The sequence below is a fragment of the Halyomorpha halys genome, unplaced genomic scaffold (genome assembly GCF_000696795.3).
Source record: "Halyomorpha halys isolate HHAL.00 unplaced genomic scaffold, Hhal_1.1 Scaffold948.1, whole genome shotgun sequence".
Taxonomy (NCBI): domain Eukaryota; kingdom Metazoa; phylum Arthropoda; class Insecta; order Hemiptera; family Pentatomidae; genus Halyomorpha; species Halyomorpha halys.
In genome coordinates, this window is record NW_027115140.1 from 96,332 (window position 1) to 118,515 (window position 22,184).

Consider the following 22,184-nt stretch of genomic DNA (forward strand, 5'->3'; position numbering starts at 1 on the left):
TCTCGTTCTAGTTGTTGTTGTTGGCTGGGGCTTTAGGGCGTAAAACCCTGAGGTCATCAACGCCCATGTTTCGTGCTTTATAATTCTGTTTCATTTATATTTATAATTCTATTTCACTTTATTTTTCTCTTTAAATAATTTCCTATATAGCTACCTCCTCCCTGCGATTGGAACGGTTTGATGTGGTCCATGGTTTAGTAGTTTTTTTGATAGTTTTTAATTTGCTTGGCTGGCTTTCATCCCACATGGCTTGCCAACTAGATGATATCTCATTTACATTGGAAGACTTATTTCTTGTGGTGTCAGAATGGTCGCGTCCTGACCTGAAAGAGCAAGTACTTGTTTAGCTGCAATGTCCGCCAGTTCATTTCCAGTGATCCCCACGTGACCCGGCACCCATATAAAGAAAACAGTTTTCCCAAGTTTTCGAGCATGTTGGTATAATTGTGAATTTTTATGATCGCCGGGTGTTTCGGGTAAATGATCTTCATGGCTTTTAGTGAACTTAAAGAGTCGGTAATGATAACTATGTTAGTATCCGTTACTGTCATGGAGAAGTGGAGTGCTGAGGCTATTGCATGTAATTCAGCTGTATATACACTGCATAATTTATGCAGTTTTATTTTATGGGTTGAGTTATTTGTGATGAAAGAGGATACTGTAGATTCGTCAGATTTTGATCCATCAGTATATATAAAAAAAGGATCAGGAATACTTTGACAAAGACGTGAGAACCTAGTTCTATATTCAGTAGGTGACGTACTACCTTTGGGAAATCGGTATAATTGGAGCATTGTATTTGGTAGCCTGTGTATCCATGGAGGATTGATGACTTCCGGGATGTACAGAGGTATTTCTTTAAAGAACTCAATAGCAGTATGTGTTCTTTCTGCCAACGGGAGTGTTGAATTTATTTTATTTTTAAAAAAATTGGAATATTTAGGTTTGAAGATGTATTTATGCATAGGGTGGTCGTTTTGAGGGTATAATTTCGACATTTTTTGCCAGTTTTTTCCTTCTAAATAAAAGAGGAGGTATTCCAGCTTCAGAACACAGACTAAGAATGGACCTAGTTCGAAAAGCGCCGGTTCGAAAAGCTCGTTCTAGTTTAAACAAATATGTATATATATATTTGAAAAATTCATTTTTTTATTGAGATACTAGAACAGGAAAGCAAACATTCGATGTTCATGACCATATTTGTTACTTATTATACCGGCAGCCGTATAGCTTGTCTCATTAATACCAAACTATTTGAAAATCTTCACATGCCTACCACATCTTGGGTAAATAGACTACATCGTCATGATGGAGTTTTTTCGCTAACTACTTAGGCCATAACCATATATACACTACAGTTTTAATGAAATTTTGATAGTGTCCATAAAAAATTAATATGTATTGTTAATTCCAAATGTTTGTCAGATGTGGTTCTCAACCTCTCCTCACAAAATATCATCTTACCACTTTCACCTATAATCCCACTATAATATAAACCCCTATATTTCAAAATAACACATGATTTTAAAATCTTTTCAAACTTTCGCCAGAACCTCATTCATCACCTTAATTCTTTACAACAATTCTTATCCAATACCAACCTTCTGGAGGTTGAAACTTTTGTGACCTCTTGGCTTTTCCATTCTAGGAGGATGCGTCTCTAGCGCTCTCACTCAGTCTCCACTGGCTTTTAATACCAGTGACGTGGTTGGGAGAGAAGCGCTGGGATCTCTTGGAGCCCTGCTTTACCTTCCACGTGTGGGGGGGGAGGGAGAAGTTTTGCTCAGAGTTCCTAAGGCTGAGTATAAATATTGTATATAGATACGAATATGTGTCAGACAGATGTATTTATTTTATTTTCACGTAAACCAAGTTTGCTTTCTTTACCTTGTTTATAGATTACTCCGTTATTTTATTCTTTATCAAAATGTAATATCTTGTATATTGTTATGATTTAATATTTATTTTATTTTTTCTTCTTTTTTAGTCTCTAAGTATGGTATGAATGAAAACTTAGAACTATAATACAATACTTATTGCTCTTGATTGTGCCAGCTTGTATTATTATTATTCAATAAAAAATTTAACTGAAAATGTTCCAATAATTTCAACTCAAGGTAGGGTGGAAAGTAAGAGTTGTGTGATGCTCGGACCACACACGATTTTTTTTTCTACATTTAAACTAATATATGTTCGTGAAAGTAAATTAGTAAAAACAATTAAAATAAATCTCTCAAAATGTTTTTTCTTTCTTCGACTACAAAGCTTCATTATTGATAATAATAAACCGTGGACAATTCATGAAATAATTCCCAAAAAGGTAATCAAATAATTTTATCTATTTGGCAAGGTATATTTTATTAGCTATTACAGTTACGAAAAACAATAATAGAAACATTATTGTGGGAACTTTAAATAATCTTCTGTTTTTCAATAGAATCTAGAACTAACAACTGTTTCTGTGATATTAACGAAATGACCTATCCATGATTGAAATCAATTTCCCTCTACACCCTCTATTTTGCGCATTCATTGACTGGACTAATACTATTCTTTTTCAGTTTTATATTATGTCTCACTAAGAAAAATAAAATAAAATAATTGTTATTGTACTATATTATAAAGTATAAAAAAGTAAAGTAATTGCTTGCTCGTCCCCAGAGTATATGCATAGAAAGTTAACCGTGAGGGACCTCTGGTTTAGATCTCGAGAAACAATTTCCAATAGCACAAGGGGCTTTTTAGAGGGAGTAGGTGTTGGCAATGGGATACCTTGGTAATTAGCTCTAAGGATATCTAATATTATTGATTAGCTTTTTTTTTTCTTTTTTGATGTGATATGATATGAATATGATATTGATATGAATATGATATTGATATGGATATGGATATGAATATGATACAACAATGATTATGATATGAATATGATTTGTTTTCAACTTATTTATTTGTTGTTAACTTCTCACATTCTAACTTATTTATTTATTTATTTATTAGTTTTTAACCTATTTATTTGTTACTGACATTATTACTTATTGTTTATTTTAATTTTTTCTACATGTTCATTTATTCATAACGTTTCCTTATTATTATTATTATTTTTTATGTGTTCTTACTCGAAGTATTAACATTAGATGAGTCCATAAATTGTACTAAAACTTGTGTGATAAATTTATGATGGTTGTTGATGGCATTATCATGACAGGGTGCTCCGTACCTCCAATGTTGGCCAATGGCTCCTGGGCCATCTTGTAACCTCCGCCTTCAGCAGGCCCAGCCCAACTCCTTGTAATGAGGCAAAGGAACGGCACTGTAAATATTTGAGCTTTCCTCTGTATGTATTGTATTTGCTTAGTAAATTAAATTAGGATGTACAAAAAAAAAAATATTTATGAAGGATCATCAGAAAAGAGGAACGTGAGATATGCGAGAGAGATATATAGAGGATAAAATTTGTAGTGTTAATAACAAAAAAAAAATCCAAAGGAACAAAAATAAAAACAAATTTAACGAAATTGTCATAAAACAGGAATATTACATTGTTGTAAATATTGTATCATTTTATTTCGTTCATGCCGTTTATAATGGTTTTTAATTAATATTGATTCTCAGTTACTTTTTTGTTATAAACATTAAATATTCTAGAAAATAATGTTTACTGTTTCACTTTTTTTTAATAAACAACTTTATCCATTATATCAGAAACATTTAGTTATTTGTATCAAACTTTATATTTTAATGTTTTCTTAAATTAAATTATTTTTTTATTAACTGTTCCAAGAAAACAATAATTGAAAAATTGACCAAGTTAATTCAATTTTATATTGACTTCTTACTTTAAAGAACAGTAAATATATTTTAGGATCCTTAATATTCACATTGAAATGAGTCTGAACAAAACAGAGAAAGAAGCACGAATTTCTTGAGAACGGTTTAATGAATTTTCATTATAGTTATACCATATTATTGGAAATAACATTTGCTAAAACTTTTTTTCTCTTCACATCAGGACGGTTTTACCGATAATTTCATTAAAGTGCGAAATCCCTGTAAACTTACAACGTTAAGTTGCCTTCAAGAGGCGTGGCCTAATGCTCACCTCTTAGCGCAGGGCTTATTGTTAAATAATGCATTTCTCTCTTCTGATAAAATAAATCGTCCATAGATTGTTAAAGGGAATGTATAAAAAATATCATCATATATATTTTATTTTATTTATTTAATAAGTTTTAAATAATATCTTCGTAACTGCTTTACGAAACAGAAATTATTTAATCGTAATCACATTAAAATTAATTATAATTATACATATATTTTATAAAAATAATACATAAAGAATATTTGAAGTTAAGGTAACAAATACACTTTATAATTGATCTTTTCAGCAGTTGTCTTTGTTAAAATAAACTGGCTTAACAACAACATATTCCCCAAAAATAAAATATACATATAAACATCTCTTTTCACTAATCTTACAGTCTCTGGAATTTTCGGGTATTGTGAATAATCTTAATTTTACAATTTATTTTTCATTTATAATTTGTTTTGAACTGGTTACCAAGTTTCAATGCATAATCTTGAAATTTAATCCTTCTTGCAGTGGTAGCATGAGCAAACCTTGGCAGATTTGAAAACTAGATCTCTCAGGCCGTCTAAGCACAGGACCCGAACCTCCACCTGAAGTAAGTAATTATTAATAATTAGTTAGTTTTAAAAATCTAATTCTTAAATATTATAGTTAACATTAAGTATCTCACTTCTAGATTATTTTACAATTTTTATTTTCGTAAAGTATAAGTGGCTAGCTAATAATTTTAATTTTGAATTCTAAAATATTAGTAGGTGAATTTTTGTATTTATTTATTGATATTTACATAAAAATACATCTAGTAAATTTTATGTTAGGTTATAATGGTATAAAACAGGCTTGTAGAGTAACTACCCTTCAGTAGAACTCTAATAAAATTTTCACATTAGAAGGTCACGAGGCCATCTTCTTTTAAGGCGCCTTGGAGGATTGTCAGAGATGGAAGAGGAATCAAGGTTAGAAATTAATGGGTTTGGGTTGTTAGAGAGTTTATTATGGAAGGATTGCTACCTGGTTTTGGCTAGATCGGTCACATATGAAATATTAAGGTCTTTATAGATGATTTTATTGTGTCAAAGTAAGGATTATCGAGGATTTTAAGAAGGAGTTTGGATTGTATGGATTGGATACAAGAGGAATTCGAAGGTTTTCTGGAAGTTCAAAGCATATACTCCGTATATCCAAAGTCATGTAGATCAGTCTTTTGTAATGGATTGGAAGTTTAGTCCGTTCGTCTAGTAAGTGTTGTGATAGTCGGGAATCGACACGCAGTTTCCTGTCTTCGGTCTAGTGTAAGGATTCCAAGTTAGTCGTTGGATGTTTAAATTAAGATACGCAATTGCATTTAATTACAGATATTACTAAATGTCAATAAAAGATAGGTTTTGGTCTAATACTATTATGTTTTATGCATCTAATATTATTAGGACAGAGGTTTTTTTGTTTTTGTTTTTTTTAATTCATGTTTTAGAAACGAACCTAACTTTAAATCTTTACATCAGAGCTAAACCATCGTAAGTCACATTTCGCTTACTTCGATTTTATTATTGTATATAAATTATCCTGGTCGTGTTATCCAAAGATATGTTTCGTACTAAAGCTAAAAGTGTTATATAATATGCAACACTTGAAATATAAAGATCATGTATAACAAAACAAAATACGGAACAAGAAATAAAGAGAAATCTAATAATGCTTTTTTTCTCTTCTGTAAGAAAGTTTGTGCTTACCACAGTTTACCTCTGCCTAATGTAATAGTATGGTGAACATTTGTACTACGTTTTTAAGAGTAAATAGTTTAATATATTACACCCTGGAGAGAAATGAGACGTTTTTCTGAAAAGAGAGGTTTCACCTGAACTTCTAGGTTTTCAACTTTCATTGCCTGCTTCAGGGCTAATTTTAAAAAATAAAATTTTTTTTTTGTTTCTTTACTTGTGATTAATGTTGTAATGGCTTTCTCAAGTAGCTGCGATGTAGTCGTACATTAATGAGTTTTAAAAGTTTTAATTTTCTCAGTTTGTAGTTTTAAGAGGAATTTTTTAATAAGAGGATTATAGATAATGTTATCTTTTCAACCTAATTGCATTTTTATTTTATACACAGTTCAACTCATCCCGAGTCTTGGCGTCATCGACAATCTTCTTATCGTCATTCGTCTCTGTTTTGAGCAGCCGCTCTCTTTTGTTTTTTAAGTTTTTTTACTCCCTCGACAACAAATTAGTGCAAATTATCTCCCAATTAGATACCGACTACTTACATCCTCAGTCTCCATAATATTGCAGCACTGACCAACAGACGTGATGGCTTGCCGGGGATTGCTTACGAGTGTTTCCTTCGGCGATGGCACAGCCCAAGACTCGCAGTATCCTCTGCAAGCGTTTGTCGTGACATTGAACTCGACGCAGTCCGGGATACGTACAATACGGGTATGGCCTATATGAAAGGTAAAATTCATGAATGTACAATAAATAGTATTCATTTTTTTAAATAAAAACATAATCTAAAGATGGTAATTAAAATATAAATTATAAATATATAACGGCTATTCTCACATAAGTATTAATCCACCTACAACTGTTTTAAAAAAAAGGAAATAAAATTTTCAAAACAATTACTCTTTTTTACTGTTTCTATTGACTGTCTGTCAGACATGAATGTGTATGAAATGTAATGAGTGTATCAATCAGGATTGACGAATAGGCTAGAAGGTGATTCTGCTGTTCATTTCCCAAAAAAGTCTCATTTTAGACCATACTCCGATTCTGATTAGAGTAGGAGAAAATTGATTTTGAAACTGAAGCCATGTTACTGAATAGGAAAGGATCACTTAAAAACTATTTAAGATACTCTCAAATGCAAGTCCCATAATCATACCAATGTTTTATTTATTAATTTTTATTTTTTATAAACCACATTTCTCATATTGTGAATATTTTTCTCAGTCCCCCGTTGGGCTAAAGATAATCCAGATGTAGATCCGTTTTATTACTAACTGAGACACTTTGAAAAAAAAGTTTTAGTTTAGTAAGATACACAATAAAAAGTGTGTTTTTAAATTGTCAAGAACTGTCTCCTGCTCCTCAGTAAAATGCAGAGCTATTTTTATTTTTTTTTGGTGTAATTTAAAAAAAATTTTATCTCTCGAAACTGAACAGATTATAGCCAGTTATCGCACTGCAAGTTGTATCTTTAGAGAGATATCCTTCAAGCTGTTCATCTCACCTACTCTATGGCATCCAGGTTTCCCCCAGGCGTCTTGCTTCGAGAGTAATCCAGGAAAGGAAGATACTAAGAGCATGCACCAGAGGAACTTGTTGACCATCTAAAACAACAGGTTATTAGTTCAACATCTTTTCAGATACAACTTCATGTTAAATAAAAATTGGATAATAATTCACATCTCGTGAATAACGAAAGAATGACAAGTGATGATCAGAAATAAATTTGTTTTAGCATTATGCTACAAACTGTATTTTAATTTAACTTTAATATTTTAGTTATTTAACTAATAATTGAAGAATAAAACCTAAGTTTATATATATGCACTCATATTATATAATGTATATATACTTTGAAATATTAGGCGGAGAAAAAAAGGAATTTATTTCACTCTAATCTTTGATGGGTTCAATGAAAACTATATACAATTACTAATCAAAATTGATGACTCTGCCATAGTAAGGGGAAATAAAAATGGCGGCTGTTTCAAATAATTACAAAAAATCTTTCATTCGAAGTTCCATATCTTTAAAACTACCTATAACAGTAAAAACGTAATAGGACTACATTTCTTAAAATATGAGACCTAATTGAATTATTTACGTTCAATTGTTCCCGAGAAACAGTTTTTCAAAAAGCAAAATTGTTTTCCAAATAAAGAAAAATCAATATTTTGTGAATTTATTTCGGCTATAATAGAAACTACTTCTAATAAATCTACAAACGACGTAGAGATGTCTATTAGCTCTCAATTGAGGAGTAGGAATAGCAATATCCATGATATTCGCCAAAATAAACTCGCAAAATGTTTATTTTTTTTTTGTTCGGAAAAAACTACTAGATAGCATATATTCATTAGCACACAAATTAAAGGTAGTTGAATGTACTATAATGCAGTCGATGACGTTTATTCGTAGGAAGTAGTAGTTTCCATGATATTCACCATAATAGTTCACAAAATAATTTTTTATTTATGTAATAATAAATGTTGCTTTTTGAAAAACTGTATCTCGAGAACTATTGAAGGTAAAGAACTTGAAATCTAGTGTTATAGAAAATTTTAAGGACATGTAACTCCGAACAAAAATTTTTAAATAAAATAAACTTGAGATAGCGTGCACCTTAAATACTTCATTGTTTACTTTTTAGTGACATTTCCTATATTCCTTGGAGAGTCTAGGTAAAAATTAAACCTTTTTCAAACAGAAAATAACGCGCGATTTGTATTTAACTTGAAAGAACTCAAAAATGAATTGTTTGTAATTTCTGGAACAGCCACCATTTTTTATTCCTCCTTACTATGATTGGATGAGTCATCAATTTTGTTCTTAATTCTACATAAATTTCATTAAAGTAATCAAAAATTTAATTTAAAAAAATTAGAGAATTTATTTTCTTAACAACTTTGGTTCATAAATAAAAATTAACGACATGCTAGTTAAATTCATTATTTTATTTAATACTAGAAAAGTAATTGATTCATAAAAAAATAAATTATATTTTAAACAATAACGTTAGGTCGATCACAGGAGTTATAGTGCATTAAATTGCGTGGGCCCACCCATAGCGTAGCTTTGTGTAGAAGCCAGGTTTCCCATATTTTAACTAAAAGGGGTAATATTTTTATTTGAGAAATATCGAGTTCAAATAAAGAATATCCCTGATGCGAATGTAAAATATGAATTAATCTTCTTATATTTTCTATCTTCCTTATGACGAGATGGGACATGAAAATTCAAGTCAGAATACGCTTGATAGTTAAAGATAATGTAATTAAATATCTCCACCTTACCATATTTGTTTGGAACACAAGGTTAATATATCTTTATTGAGATTTAAAAAGATTAATTTCCTTTTTATTTTATTAAATTATGCAATACCCCTAACCATACCATTGGACTGAAATTATTTATTTTATATTCCAGTTTAAATGAACGTCCAAAACATTTCATTTATTACAAATTACAGATCCATTATAAGTTAAGGCCAGATAAGAAATACAAAAAAATAAAACAATAATAATAAAATAATAAATAGTAAATGTTAAACCAGAAATTGATATTAAATTATAAATAAATGATACACTTTCTTCGTTTTATATGTCCTGCCCTTTAACTAATTAAATAATACCATAAATATTTAAAATATAAAATTAATGGTAATTTCTTTCAATACATCCATAATATAATTAGCTCTGGATACGTCATGTATTGTATCAGCCTATTATAACTAATATATTGATGGCCTTACTTCACAGTTGTGCTAAGTTCATTTACATTAAATTTACAAACAATACAATTAAAGGTTCTCTCTCTTTTAGGAAAATAAATTTTTCAATTAATTTTCCCGAACGAGAACCTTTAATATTATTATTGTAAATATAGTGGAAATGTATTCAACACCACTGTGAAATGAGCCATCGATATACACCTTATTTTGTAAAATATAATGCTGAGAATTTTTTTTGGATTAATTTCATATTGCTGATGTTGGAATGATGAAGCTTAAAATAAGTTCCACGCAGGTTAATATGTACTTTACTAATTATTCTGTATGAATATCTTTGTCTGGATATCAAATTTTTAATTTTTATTGATAAATCGAAAGAACATTGGCAGAATTTTCAGTTGTACTGATATTGTTGAAAGAGCCATAAAAGTTAGAACCAGGGTTTGAATAAAAAAAAAATTGTCTAAAGATGATACGTGTGCGCAACAATATTAAACTAAATGCAATACGGTTTAAAAGTATTATACAGAATGAATGGGTAAGATATGATAAATACTTATATTTAATACAATTTCAAAATAAAATATGCTAGAATAAATTTCACTAAACAATAATAAACATAAGCTAATACTTACTGAATATTTTTCATTAATCAATTTGCCTAGAAGAAACTAAATAAAGTTTAATATTTCATTATTTATTTATTGGTTCCTAGTAACAAATAATTTTAGTAAATTTTTTTGAAGAATTTATTGAGCGTTTATTCTCATTTTTATTTATTGTAGAAGTGGACTTGTTAATACGAAGACAATATTTAATTGTTGGCCTTACCTTCGCTGGGAAGTTTGAAGACGCCTGCCTAGAGGGTGGTTGGTGGTAGAATGGTCACTAGCGCCCCTAGCGGCCGCTTACATAGCCAGTTAAATACACCCCCACCACCCCTGCGCCCTCCTACACCCTGCCTCAATGGGATTCAATCATTTTTTTATTTTATTTTTCTTCTTCATCCACTTTCCACAAATTTAACAACCTGAACTATGACCTCTATTCTTCTAATTATTTTCTTTTAACAGGAATCAAAAGCCTTGAGCTGTTATGGAACACTCCATTTCTTTATCATAAATAATATCAGTTATTCTAATTTTTTTTCAAGGTGGAAGTCAATTTTTCTTTCTATTTTGTTTATCTCACGTTAAAAGAAATTTATATTGAAACTGATCAGTCTCTGATTTTATCTTGTTGTTGTCAAAGTATTGAAGGAGGCTTAATATAAGATGGACACAATAAAAATTAAGTGTTAATTTTGAGTTAAAGACAATTATGACAAGATAATACATATGATTGAAAATACAAGAAAACATTTTAACTTTTATGTAGAATTGAATACGAAAGGTTTGTTTAATCTGGTTTGACATATGTCCATCATATAATTTAAGTATAACAATGAACTGGATAGTGGGCAAACTGTCCTAAACGTAGTTCGGATGTCAAAATAAATTAAGACTTTGCACTCGGCATCGTTTCGGACGTCACCAGCAACTCGAAACCACTTTTTGCTAAAACCTAAAATAATAATAAATAATTTTTTTTTAATTTTAGTTTTTTAAAAAAGGGTGTGTATGTTAAGGTTGTTTGTTTAATTTTATTTTTTTAAGAACCCATTAGCAAATGACCCTTTGCACTCGGCACCTTACCTACGCTTTTCGGACGTTACTTACGCAACTCAACGCCATTTTTTTTTTTTTTTGCGAAAACGTAAACCTTGGCAACGTAATATTATATAGTAAAAAGTTTACAACCTCACTGGTGTTTTGCCATTACAAAAAAAAAATAATAATGATTATAAAATGAAACGAAGGATAAAGAAATAGTTTGGAAATTACTAATAGTAAATTACGAAATCACAACACTGTCGTATGAGTGTAGACATATTTATTATTCGTCGCTTCAATACGATGTGAATTCTTGTTAATTTCTTTTCTCAATTTTCGAATTTCTTTATTATCTTATCAAATTTCCCTGTACCATTGAACCTTATTCGTGTACCTTTGTTCTACGAACTCTATATATTGCTCAACGGATTAGAGAAGTATACAGCTCGTCGTGAATACACTAAGGACATTATCTTTCGACGTAAAACTGGTTAATTTATTTATCATGCATCTTAATATTTTTCTCTGTTTTTTAAGCCATTGTAATAGATAACTACAGGAAAACACATGTCTCTTAAAAAAAATTGCAGTGAAATAAGTTTATTCTCCATAATTGCTATTAAACTTCCATGAACCCTCAAAGGGGACAACCGAGTTATATGCTAGACTTACGTTGCCCCCTAAGAGGTACATTTTAAATAAACTGGTCTGTAGAATTTTCATTTTTCAAAAAACATCCATTTTTGAAAAACAAATGTCTCTCTCATATACACAACAAAACATATCGCTACTTTACTTGAATAGTTATCTACAGAGGATCAATCTATATTTTTGGTGGGATTACTCATTAGGTATTTCTTGCTGATCTGTTAATGTTTTATCTGAATATGGGAAATTCCAACACTTTTAGAAAGAAGAAATATTTTAAGAATGTGGTTAATAAATGACAAATAGAAATTATATTCGCGTTCTCACAGACCATATATCTGGTGTTTTTTCAAGTAAAGCAATCTTTTGACATTAGTGTTAGCAAACATAAAGTTTAGAAAACCTTGGGTATTAGAGCATCTGACTTTGCCTGTGGGTAAAGGGTGGGGAGAGATGCACAGTGGAAAACGTTTTCCTGCAACGTTCTCCACTCTTTTGTCTTTTCTCCGCTAGATCTGTTCCAACAACCACGTCTGTCCGGAGCATGCGTAGTACTTGTTTTTCCCTCCCAAATCCTGTACTATGCTCCGTACAGTTCTGGATAGTCAGAAGTGCTCGTTGGAACAAACCTACTCAGTTGATTGGACTACTTTTTCTAATCTTTCCTTTCCTATCCTTGACCTACTTCTGCAACTGTACAAATAGAAATTCCTCGTATGTTTTTTTTTCGAAACTACTTTTCATTAATATCGCAATATTATAAGTTTCTCATGTCAAGTTTAGTGGGTAGAGGGAAAAATATCCACTCTCAAACCGAAAACGTAATTATAACGTATTTAAATTCATGGAAACATGCTTTGAGTGGTCCATTGAGTGTTTCTCTGTTATGAAAAGCCATAAGCTACTGCATTTATCATAAGTTATGATATTATGTTATGTTGTTATGGTGTGAAGGAGAAAAGGAGCTAGGGTGGGAAGGGTATGAATTGACTAAAGGCCAACTCATCTTAGATGCACTATACTAAACTAAATGATGAATAAAAAACTAATATTTAATTCTCACAAGGTAAAAATAATACAAATTAGCTATAATTCAAAATCGGGTATTGAACATTTCAGTGTTTTCAAAAGTATATATATAAACTAAAAAAGTTCTTCTTTATTAAATACAACAAGTAAATGCTTCATAAAGTTCTTTTTAAATGTCACAGTAGTTTAAATTATGATAATATGTACTAATTATGAAACTATTAAAAACTACAACTTAATACATTTAATTTAATTTTAAATTCTCCAAGTAGATAAAACATTTTTGATGTTTTACCCCAATAAAAACACATTCATCTTATTAAATAACATTATCTTATAAGTAATTTTATAAATTGACTGTAAACCATAAGAATGAGTTCTGTAAATTTTAAATTATCTTGAAAGTGGATAACGTTATTTAATCGAGAAAAAAAAATAAGTTCAAACAAGACTGAATTGAGAAATGCAGTCATTCAATCTCAAACTTAAATTTTTAATTTCAGATTCAGATAAAATTCAATTACATGATCAAGTGTCACCCATATACACATTTTTAGGAGATACAAGAATTTTTCTATCCTTACATTTATTTTTAACCTTTAAGTTTCATAAGCATAAGCTAAACAGATTCTATAAAGCTTAAAACCTTCACTGTGGTAGAATTTTTCAAAATTCAAACTTGACCTCTTGCTAAACAACACTTTGGATCAGTCTCTCCTCCCCACTGCATACCATAACATGAGTCATTCTTTTCAACATATCCAGGGCTTTATAATCTAGTTAACTATTTCTTTTTGGATTTATATTTATCACTGTTAGAGAACTTTAAAATCAAGTCTTATTTTTTAAGAATTTTTATGAAAATGTAACTTGAACTGCTCCAACCCATAAAGAGCTCAGTACAAAGTAAGGAAGTACTGTTTCTTAAACAATAGTTGTGCAAGGAAGTATTTGTTCATGATCACACTCAAACACCATGTTTTTACCCCCATTAAGGGTACTCACTTTATAGAGGCTGGGCGTGCCATAGAGTGTGCTGCTAGAACCTCCAGGGTTGACTCATAGCTAAAGCATCAGAATAAATAATTATCTGCAAGAGACAGATTTGATCTCAGGCTGAGATTATAGTAACATAACACTTTACTCACTGAGCTACTCTGCTCCCTTCTCTTATTTTAGTTACAGAATAATATTTAAACCCTAAAATGTAAAATGCCAAAAAAAATGTCAAAGAGGAAATCATTCAAAACACCCAGAAAATGGTTAGTGTTCTTTCAAGTTTTTAAGAAACACACTCCTTATGCTGTCCTAGAGGAATATCTTCAAATCCTCCACATTTCCAATAATAAAGTTGTTAATAAAATAAAGAACTTATTTTTTAACATTCATGATTTATCTTTTCTAATTCTTTGGTTTGGTATTTATTCATATATTTAAATAAAGAAATCAATAAATACCGTTTTAAATAAACATGTTCACCTTTCTTTTTTTAGTAATAAACATTAAGTAAAATATAAACAAGAAACATTTGTTTTCTTTTAATAAGAAAATCCTGTATTGTAGGTTTAGTATAGAAATTAGCTCATTCTTGAAGATTAATATTCAAAAGTTAAAGTTACTTTTCCAATTAAACTATTAATAAAAAATGTCTTTAAAATTTTTATTTATCATACTTTAAAAAAAAGACAAATTAAAAAAAAAATCATTAGCAACACCAACAAATTATATCAAAATTCCACAGTGAAAGTGTTAATGACCTAATAAGTGCAACTACATATTAATCCATAACGAGTAAGTACATCACGAAATGAAGTTATTACATCAATGAATCAAACACCTTCCTTTCTATTCTAGATCAAAATTAAACATTGAATAAAGAAAATAAATATTAATGTATATTTTTAAAACAAAATCACAGATTATAATACCTTAAATTAAATTCTAAAACTGTTAAAAATGCAAAAAATTACAGGGTTTTTTGTTTCGATACATTTGTATATAAATGAATTTTTTATAAATGCATTTTCATTTAGATTTTTTATCTTTTAACAAAGGTGGTGTACATTCTTTGTCAGTACCTAAGTAATTTATTTCAGCATCTTTTACTTCTATATGATTTTCTTTCATGGTTTTCTGTGGAAATAAGAACAAAGAACGTCAATATTGCACAATAACAAAAATATACAGTTCATAAAAAGAATTATAATTTAAGAGCAAATATAGGTAGACAATATAAGTTTATATTATAGAATAGAATAGAATAGTTTTTTTCTGAAACTATCTCCAGTAAAATGTGGGACCTACTCGTACCTATATTTGCATATGAGCTAAGAAAACTGAGTTCAACCAAACTCAGTTCTTTTAACTTCATAGTATCATTTCTTCACTTTGAGTTTTGCTTTTACTTTTGTTATAGGGGACTGATTTAGATTATATTAATAATGAGAGGAACTCATTTATTTATTGTCACACATTTTGAGAAGAGAAAATACAATAAAGTATAAACATGTTTTCTAAGAAATTTGTATATTTATATCAAGAAATGAGAATAAAAATAAAGATTATATGGAATGAAAATATAAAAGAGCTAATACAAATGGTATTTAGTATTAAAAATTGAGGATACTAACCTAATTAGTTTATTTCAAAGCTCCATTATAATATTTTTCTTACACTATGATGTTATTTATCTATGCAGAACCACTTTTAAGCATGTTTCTTTTCAAGATATGTATATTAAATTTTAAAATTATTTCTTAATAATAGTTTGATTTTTACTGCAAAAATTGAAACAAGAGAAGAAAAACACAGAACAAGAGCTGAGTACCATAGGTAGCCACCAGGCAAAACCCATTACTCTAAACTGACTAACAAACTAAAAACAGAAATTAGAAAATTCAGAATTTGTAAACCTTTACAGAAAATCGAACTACTCCTGGATTATGGACAAGTACTACAAAACTACATTTTAAAACCTTTAATCATAAACTCCTTATTGAACTTCAGACAAGGTCAAGATACAACAAAGAAAAATTCTAGATATTAGGTGAACATCCATCCAAAACCTTTAATCCTCATCCAGACATCCTTAATCCAATCCATCTTGAACATGCTGAAGTATGTACTGCACAGGAGTCTTTGTTGATGTAGAATATAATTTTAACCAAATCTGACATCCACGGTTAGTTTATGAACTCCATTAATTCCTTTTCTGTACATATTTCCTTTTAGTTCATTCTTATATCACCAACAGAATCTTCAGAATGTAAATCAGAATTTTGTTTATCCATCTTGATTTTTTTTTTTTTTAGTCAGCTATTATTGGAGGAACAATCCAAAGTGGTTTGTTGAAATAACAGAAGTATTAAATGTAAATAAATAAATTACTTTTAACCCACAATGTAACAGGTGAGTAAATTACTTTTAATAATAAATATCGCTATTTATTCTCTTACACTTTGGTTTTCTGTACATTTTTTTTTTTGCTATGAACTCCATTTCTATAGGTAATAAATAATATATGTTCATCTTTTTTTTCCAAACAATTATTAAAAAATTATGTCAGAGGAGCTGAGACTCCCACCAGGCGCCAGAAAGTAGTAACTGTCACATTAAAGGTTATAAAATTAATCTTCCAGGAAATCAATTGTTTTTCTAAATAAAATATTAAACTTCCTTGCTCATTCTGGAAGATTTTGATTCTTCATAACAAACTAAAACCTTCTGAATGATATTTCCAGAATAGTGGAAGACCACAATACCATTTATTGTTTCCAGAATAAAGTTTAATTTTTACATAATTCAAAAAATTGTTTAAAAGGATGAGCCTCAAGATGGCAGTATAGAAAAGACAAAATACTAGCTCATTAATGAATGCACTATACAAGAACAGTATTTTTTTTTTCAAATAGAATAAAAACACAGCTGTGTATCAGATTATTGTTTGGGAAACAGTATACAATAAAAAAATTTTACCTATCAAAAATATAAAATGGCACAGTCATATTTGTAAATGAAATCAGTTTTTATAAAAACACTGAAATCAAAACTAAGATACACACATAATTTCAGTTTTTTAAGAACATGAATGCTATACCTCAACACACGCTTTGTATACTTTGAGGAGTTGGGCACACATCTCATCATTGCTATCACCTTTAAGAAATTTTTCGCTAAACCAAACATTAAAACAGGCATCGTATTCCTTTTTAAGATGAAGACAGGCTTCCATTTAGGATTTCAGGTAAGCTCTGGAAGGATAAATTAAATTTTATTATAAAATGAGTATAGTCACCTGTATACATTGCTGGTATAGTTTGAACAAGGGATCACAAGCATCATCATTTATAGTGCCCTTTAGGAACTTTTCTGTAAACCAAGATTGAAAACATTCATCATATTGATGTTTAATCTCATTACATGTGTTCCCAATACTGTTCATCACTGAGATCTGAAATTTAGATCATTTTTCAAAATGATAGTTAAAATTTTATATTTATCCTTGTTACTTTTGTCAGCTTACTTGGTATGAATGTTAGTGAAAAATCTTAAACAGAAACGAAATTGAAACTATTGTTCAGTAATAATCTAGACTAACTCATAATAAAATTATTTTATTTTAAATGGGTAAAATGTGGGCTTTCACAGTACTACACTAACCTTGTATTATTAATTAATAATTAGAATAATGGATAGTTAATGCATTACTGTAGAAGGTAAATAGTGTACAGGTTAGACATATACAGGAAAGAGATAAACGTTGACCTCTATGATATTAATCATACAAGGCAAAACTAATTTTTTATTTTTTTTTAAAACAAGCCTTGCCATCCCTAATTATTATCCAATCTTGGGGCGATTTTAAATCAATTGAACAATTCTATTTGTTTCACTAATAGAATTCTTTCAGCCCAAATATTACTTCTGAATAGAAAAAGAAATTACAAAGCTATCAACCATCACTACTTACCAATATTAAATTTCCTCAAAAATATCGTTAAAGGTATCAAACTGGAAATTTATACCTCGATGCCCTTCAAACTTTCAAGGGTCGAGTATTACTTCATCTACATTTTGTTTGTTATTTCATGCTTTGTTGTGAATGATTTATATAAAAATAATCATTATTCTGGAACATTTTCTGTTATGAATAATGTTTAAAAAATCATATCTTACATTTGATGTCAAACAACAACAATCAAACTATTTAAATAAATAAAATCACTAGTTTATTCTAAGTGGATTGGAAATGGCAAGGAACCCAATAGGTTACGATTTCATAAAGTAATTTCCAAAAACTGGAAGCAAGAACAAAAAAATATAGTTAGACGTGTCTGTTGGATGTGAAGTCAAACTTGTCTAGAAAGACGGCCACTGACGAAGAATTCACCGAACCCCAAATGGAACACGGAACAATCTCAAGTGTGAAATCCTGTGTGGATTTTTTGGAATGACGTGGAGCTGCTGGAATTCTTAAGGTAATACTTAAGAAGGTTACTCTTAAACTCCATTACTCTACTTATCTCCATAGATCACAATAAATAATAAAACTTTTTGGTCAATCAATACGGTATAGTTGTCATCTTCGAAATCGATTGAATAAAGCATGTTAAGTTCCATAGTATTGGTATGAATCAAGTACAGTTTTGTTTATTTTTTCATCATTAATTATATTTAAAATATATAAATAACTTCTTATTTAGTTTATTTTTTACTCTTAATTATTTTTAAAAGTTTGTATGTTAATAAATGATATACTATAGAATGTTTCAAAAAGTGACAAAATAATAATATGACGGAACAACTTTGACCTCTGGCAAGGTATGTAACAGCGAACCCATTGGCGTTCATGGGCCAGAAAAATCGCTTAATGACTAACCGTCTTGAGGTTCGTATCTATAGATGGCTGACGCAATACACCATACTGGAGGTGGAATATCTCTTATCGTATGGACCATAGGACATAGCGCCGTGCTTACGGGATTAGATCTCGCAGGGAACCGACGTTACTAGTACTTCGTACCGATTGGAAGCTTGATCTATTGAAGTTCAAAATCGCTGGATCGTCTACAGCGGTGCCGCAATCCACGCGTAATCCTAAGTGATGTCTTCAATCCTTGGAAGTGCTTCGATAAACAGCTCATAAAGATCACCAGATGAATCCGGTCTCGAGCTATATTGGCTGGCATACTCTAGTGGTTTTTAGTCCATCCAATTCTCAAAATGTTACCCTCCTTGTAATAATTGAATGCCTGAGGGGAAGGTCAGATAGCCAATAGGCAACAGCTATCTATCAGGGCGACTTTTGCGAACTCCTTGATGAAAAATCAGAAAAGCCACTGAATAGTTATCAGCCTTGTGCATGTCAGCGCTGGAGGTATCACATACTAAGGCCAGGTGTGCGTTCTATTTAGTGTAGCTTAGCATTACGATAAAATAAAGGAGATCCAGCAACCCTCAAATAATTGTATCATAGCAAACCAAGGTTGATGTCTCCTGTTGCATACCTAGTCAGAGATCAAAGATAGTCCATTACACAGTAACCTCTCCAGACACCTTCCCACCAGCTCCAAGTTTAAGCATATTCACATGAACCACCATCCTACAGAATGTGATATTGCTTGACCTAATTGATCGATTTACTCTTTGGTGTCAGGTGTTCTCACTTGAAGAAATACAAGCATTAAAGAAGAAGAAACTATTGTGGGCATATGGATTTGGTATGCTAGGCAGGATTTAAATCAAGGGTACTACTTTGAGTTATACTCTTAATCATTAATCTTTGTATTTAGAATAACTGGATCACGGTGAACCATCCTCAGTATTGACCTAAGTTAAAAATTACAGATTTTTTTTTGTTAATTTTTAAAAATAAATTCACCCTGCACTCGAAATACCTCACTGATAGAGAACACAAAATAACAGGAAAAAAAAGAGTGGCTCTCGCACCTTGAAGTGAACTTATTTCAATGGTAATGTGACAGCCAAAAATTGATTAAACATTGAATAGTTAAAAAAAGAAATGAGTCTCACAGATGGTATCAGAGGAGTTTGGTTACACACCCTGGTGAACAGAAAGTTAATAGCTTTAATAACAACCAACTAGAGAGCACTTATTCGCTGAATTCCTTGTAGGTCTATTCTATTCTAGCCCCAAATGGCACAATTTTAACTCAGCTTAAGGTAATAATCGGTTGGGATTAAATTTATATTTATATTTATTTACTTTACACACTTAAGAATAACTTTGTAATACTATTGAATGATATATTTTAATTTATATATTTTTTTCAAAACAAAAAAAAATATTCCTTTAGATCCAGAAAAATATTTGTCAGTTTTTTAATTAAAGTAGTAAGCATGAGCAAGGAGTAGTTCTGAATAGCACTAAGATTCAAGGAAATATTTTCTGTACATAGAGGCAGTAAAAGCATTATCTATTATATAACATTAAAACTTTAATAAAGCCAAATTATTCTGATAGTTTATACTAGTTCTGTTTCTTATACATTTGTAACATATATCGTTTTTAGTTACATCCTTGCAGCTGGTACAATTTAAAAAACTAAAACAACTCCTAATTTCTTTAATTTGTATCTGAGGTGTGTTATGAGGTTACATTATTACCTAAATTCTCAAGGCCACATATTTTTAAATGCCAAATTAATTAGGAAAACCTTTAAATCAATATGAAATATCACTGTTCCCTTTTCAGAAGGTTAAAATATTATTAAACATAGAAAAACACAGCCTACTAAATTTGATGGGGTTTTCCTTCTACCAGTGTCAATAGTTACATTTTGTTCAGTGTCAATAATTTTCTTTCAATTTAACTTTATGATTGATTATCTTTGAAGGTTTACAACCTCAAGATTTTTACATGAATCTAAGTCAGGTTCAAATATTTTATTTCTCTACCTCATCATCCACTACCCTTCGCATTATTTTCTATCTAACCAAATTAAGCTAAACATATGAATGTTTAGTTTGCCTAAGAAGGCACTGCAATATTCAACCCGTAAGTACTAAATATAATTCATTCAATTTATTCTTTTTTCTTTATTTTATGCCATCTTTCATTATTACTACTATACTCTAATTGCTTATCTTTCATTCTTATCTTACAACAAAAATCACCTTAAATATTACAAAATTATTTTCTGTTACTCTGTGTAATTGAAGGTTTATTACAACTACTCTTATTTTTCTTATCGCCTTATGGACATTACACCAAAATACCTTCAATACCATTAAATGATATATTTTAATTTATATATTTTTTTCAAAAGAAAAATAAATTAAAATTAATTCTATACAACACAGAGGAGTTGAGTTAGGAGCCACATACACTAATAAACACCATTTTGTTACCATTCCAAAATGATTATTACTCAAAAGACACAGTAGGTTTTATAATAGACACAAACTACTTGATTACATTAAAAATTTTCTTCTATATTTTTAAATAATAAACAAAACTGAGTTTCAAAAGCAATATTTATGTAAATGCTCATTTCAAAAACATATATTCTAGCCCATAAATAATAATAGACTATTAAACTTCTAAGCAACAACATGATTATGTACAGTATAGCCTTATCAAAAATTATAATATTAACATTATCTTACATAATTTTACAAATTTTCTAAAAATATTTACATATATTTTTCATTGATATAATACCTCAAAAATATATTTATAATTTATAGATATCTGGTGTTCAATTTTTTTTTTAATTTTTCATCATTCCTAAATGTTATTTACAAAATGATATTTAAATATATTTATTTGTTTTTACTAAAACTATGTACAAATTCACATAGTGAACAGAGAATTGACTACCAACATCAATATAAAGTAAGAAAAATTAATATGCCAGTCTTAATGCTATTTCGATATCCTCTTTATAATAAATGGTAACACATAAAACTTCAATCACAAGAAATTTCATCCTGAAACAAATATAAACATAATTTTAATTTTATGACTGTATTAACTTATTTTAATTAACATTCCATTGGGCACAGCAGATCAATTTGATACCTAAAATCTTCTTTATACATCAGCCTGAAAGTTTAAGGATCTGATTCAACATCTTTCTGCTTTTCCACGACTTTACTCCATTTTGAAATCTAATCATGCTATATACTAATTACTATAATAATACGATAACTATAAATAATATAATATATAATAATTATAATCTGGATTATCTCTCTAGGAAGTCTGGTGAGTCAATTTTTTATAATTTTTTGAGGTTTATTACTTCCATCATTTTCAATAAATTATTATTTATTTATTCATTAACATTGTACAA

General features: G+C 29.6%; 3 protein-coding genes and 1 long non-coding RNA gene across 6 annotated transcripts in view; 1 reads left to right on the plus strand and 3 right to left on the minus strand.

Moving 5' to 3' along the window:
• Positions 1-4,352: 4,352 nt before the first annotated feature.
• Positions 4,353-10,798, minus strand: Gpa2 (Glycoprotein hormone alpha 2). The gene is made up of 4 exons (XM_014431178.2): positions 10,370-10,798; positions 7,313-7,412; positions 6,348-6,523; positions 4,353-4,677 (listed from the first exon to the last, which is right to left on the minus strand). Exons 2-4 carry the CDS (start codon positions 7,410-7,412, stop codon positions 4,585-4,587), a joined length of 369 nt encoding a protein of 122 aa, XP_014286664.1. The 5' UTR covers positions 10,370-10,798; the 3' UTR covers positions 4,353-4,584.
• Positions 10,799-13,794: 2,996 nt separating this feature from the next.
• LOC106687340 (TP53-regulated inhibitor of apoptosis 1) lies at positions 13,795-17,665 on the minus strand. 2 transcript variants are annotated; one of them, XM_014431163.3, is made up of 3 exons: positions 17,527-17,665; positions 17,162-17,317; positions 13,795-15,000 (listed from the first exon to the last, which is right to left on the minus strand). In XM_014431163.3, exons 2-3 carry the CDS (start codon positions 17,306-17,308, stop codon positions 14,893-14,895), a joined length of 255 nt encoding a protein of 84 aa, XP_014286649.1. In that variant the 5' UTR covers positions 17,309-17,317; positions 17,527-17,665; the 3' UTR covers positions 13,795-14,892. The 2 variants fall into 2 exon arrangements, with proteins under 2 accessions (XP_014286649.1, XP_014286648.1); XM_014431162.2 differs by having other exon boundaries at positions 17,390-17,530.
• Positions 16,765-22,184, plus strand: part of LOC136796968 (uncharacterized) — a 10,512-nt gene continuing 5,092 nt past the window's right edge. The window contains exons 1-2 of one of the 2 annotated variants that reach the window (XR_010844758.1): positions 16,765-17,110; positions 19,523-19,613. This is a non-coding gene — a long non-coding RNA (uncharacterized lncRNA). The remainder of the gene's footprint in view (positions 17,111-19,522; positions 19,614-22,184) is intronic. The other variant, XR_010844759.1, reaches the window with a different exon arrangement.
• Positions 21,400-22,184, minus strand: part of scat (VPS54 subunit of GARP complex scat) — a gene marked incomplete in the record, with an annotated part of 27,565 nt that continues 26,780 nt past the window's right edge. Inside the window, 1 exon segment of the mRNA XM_067052215.1 lies at positions 21,400-21,819.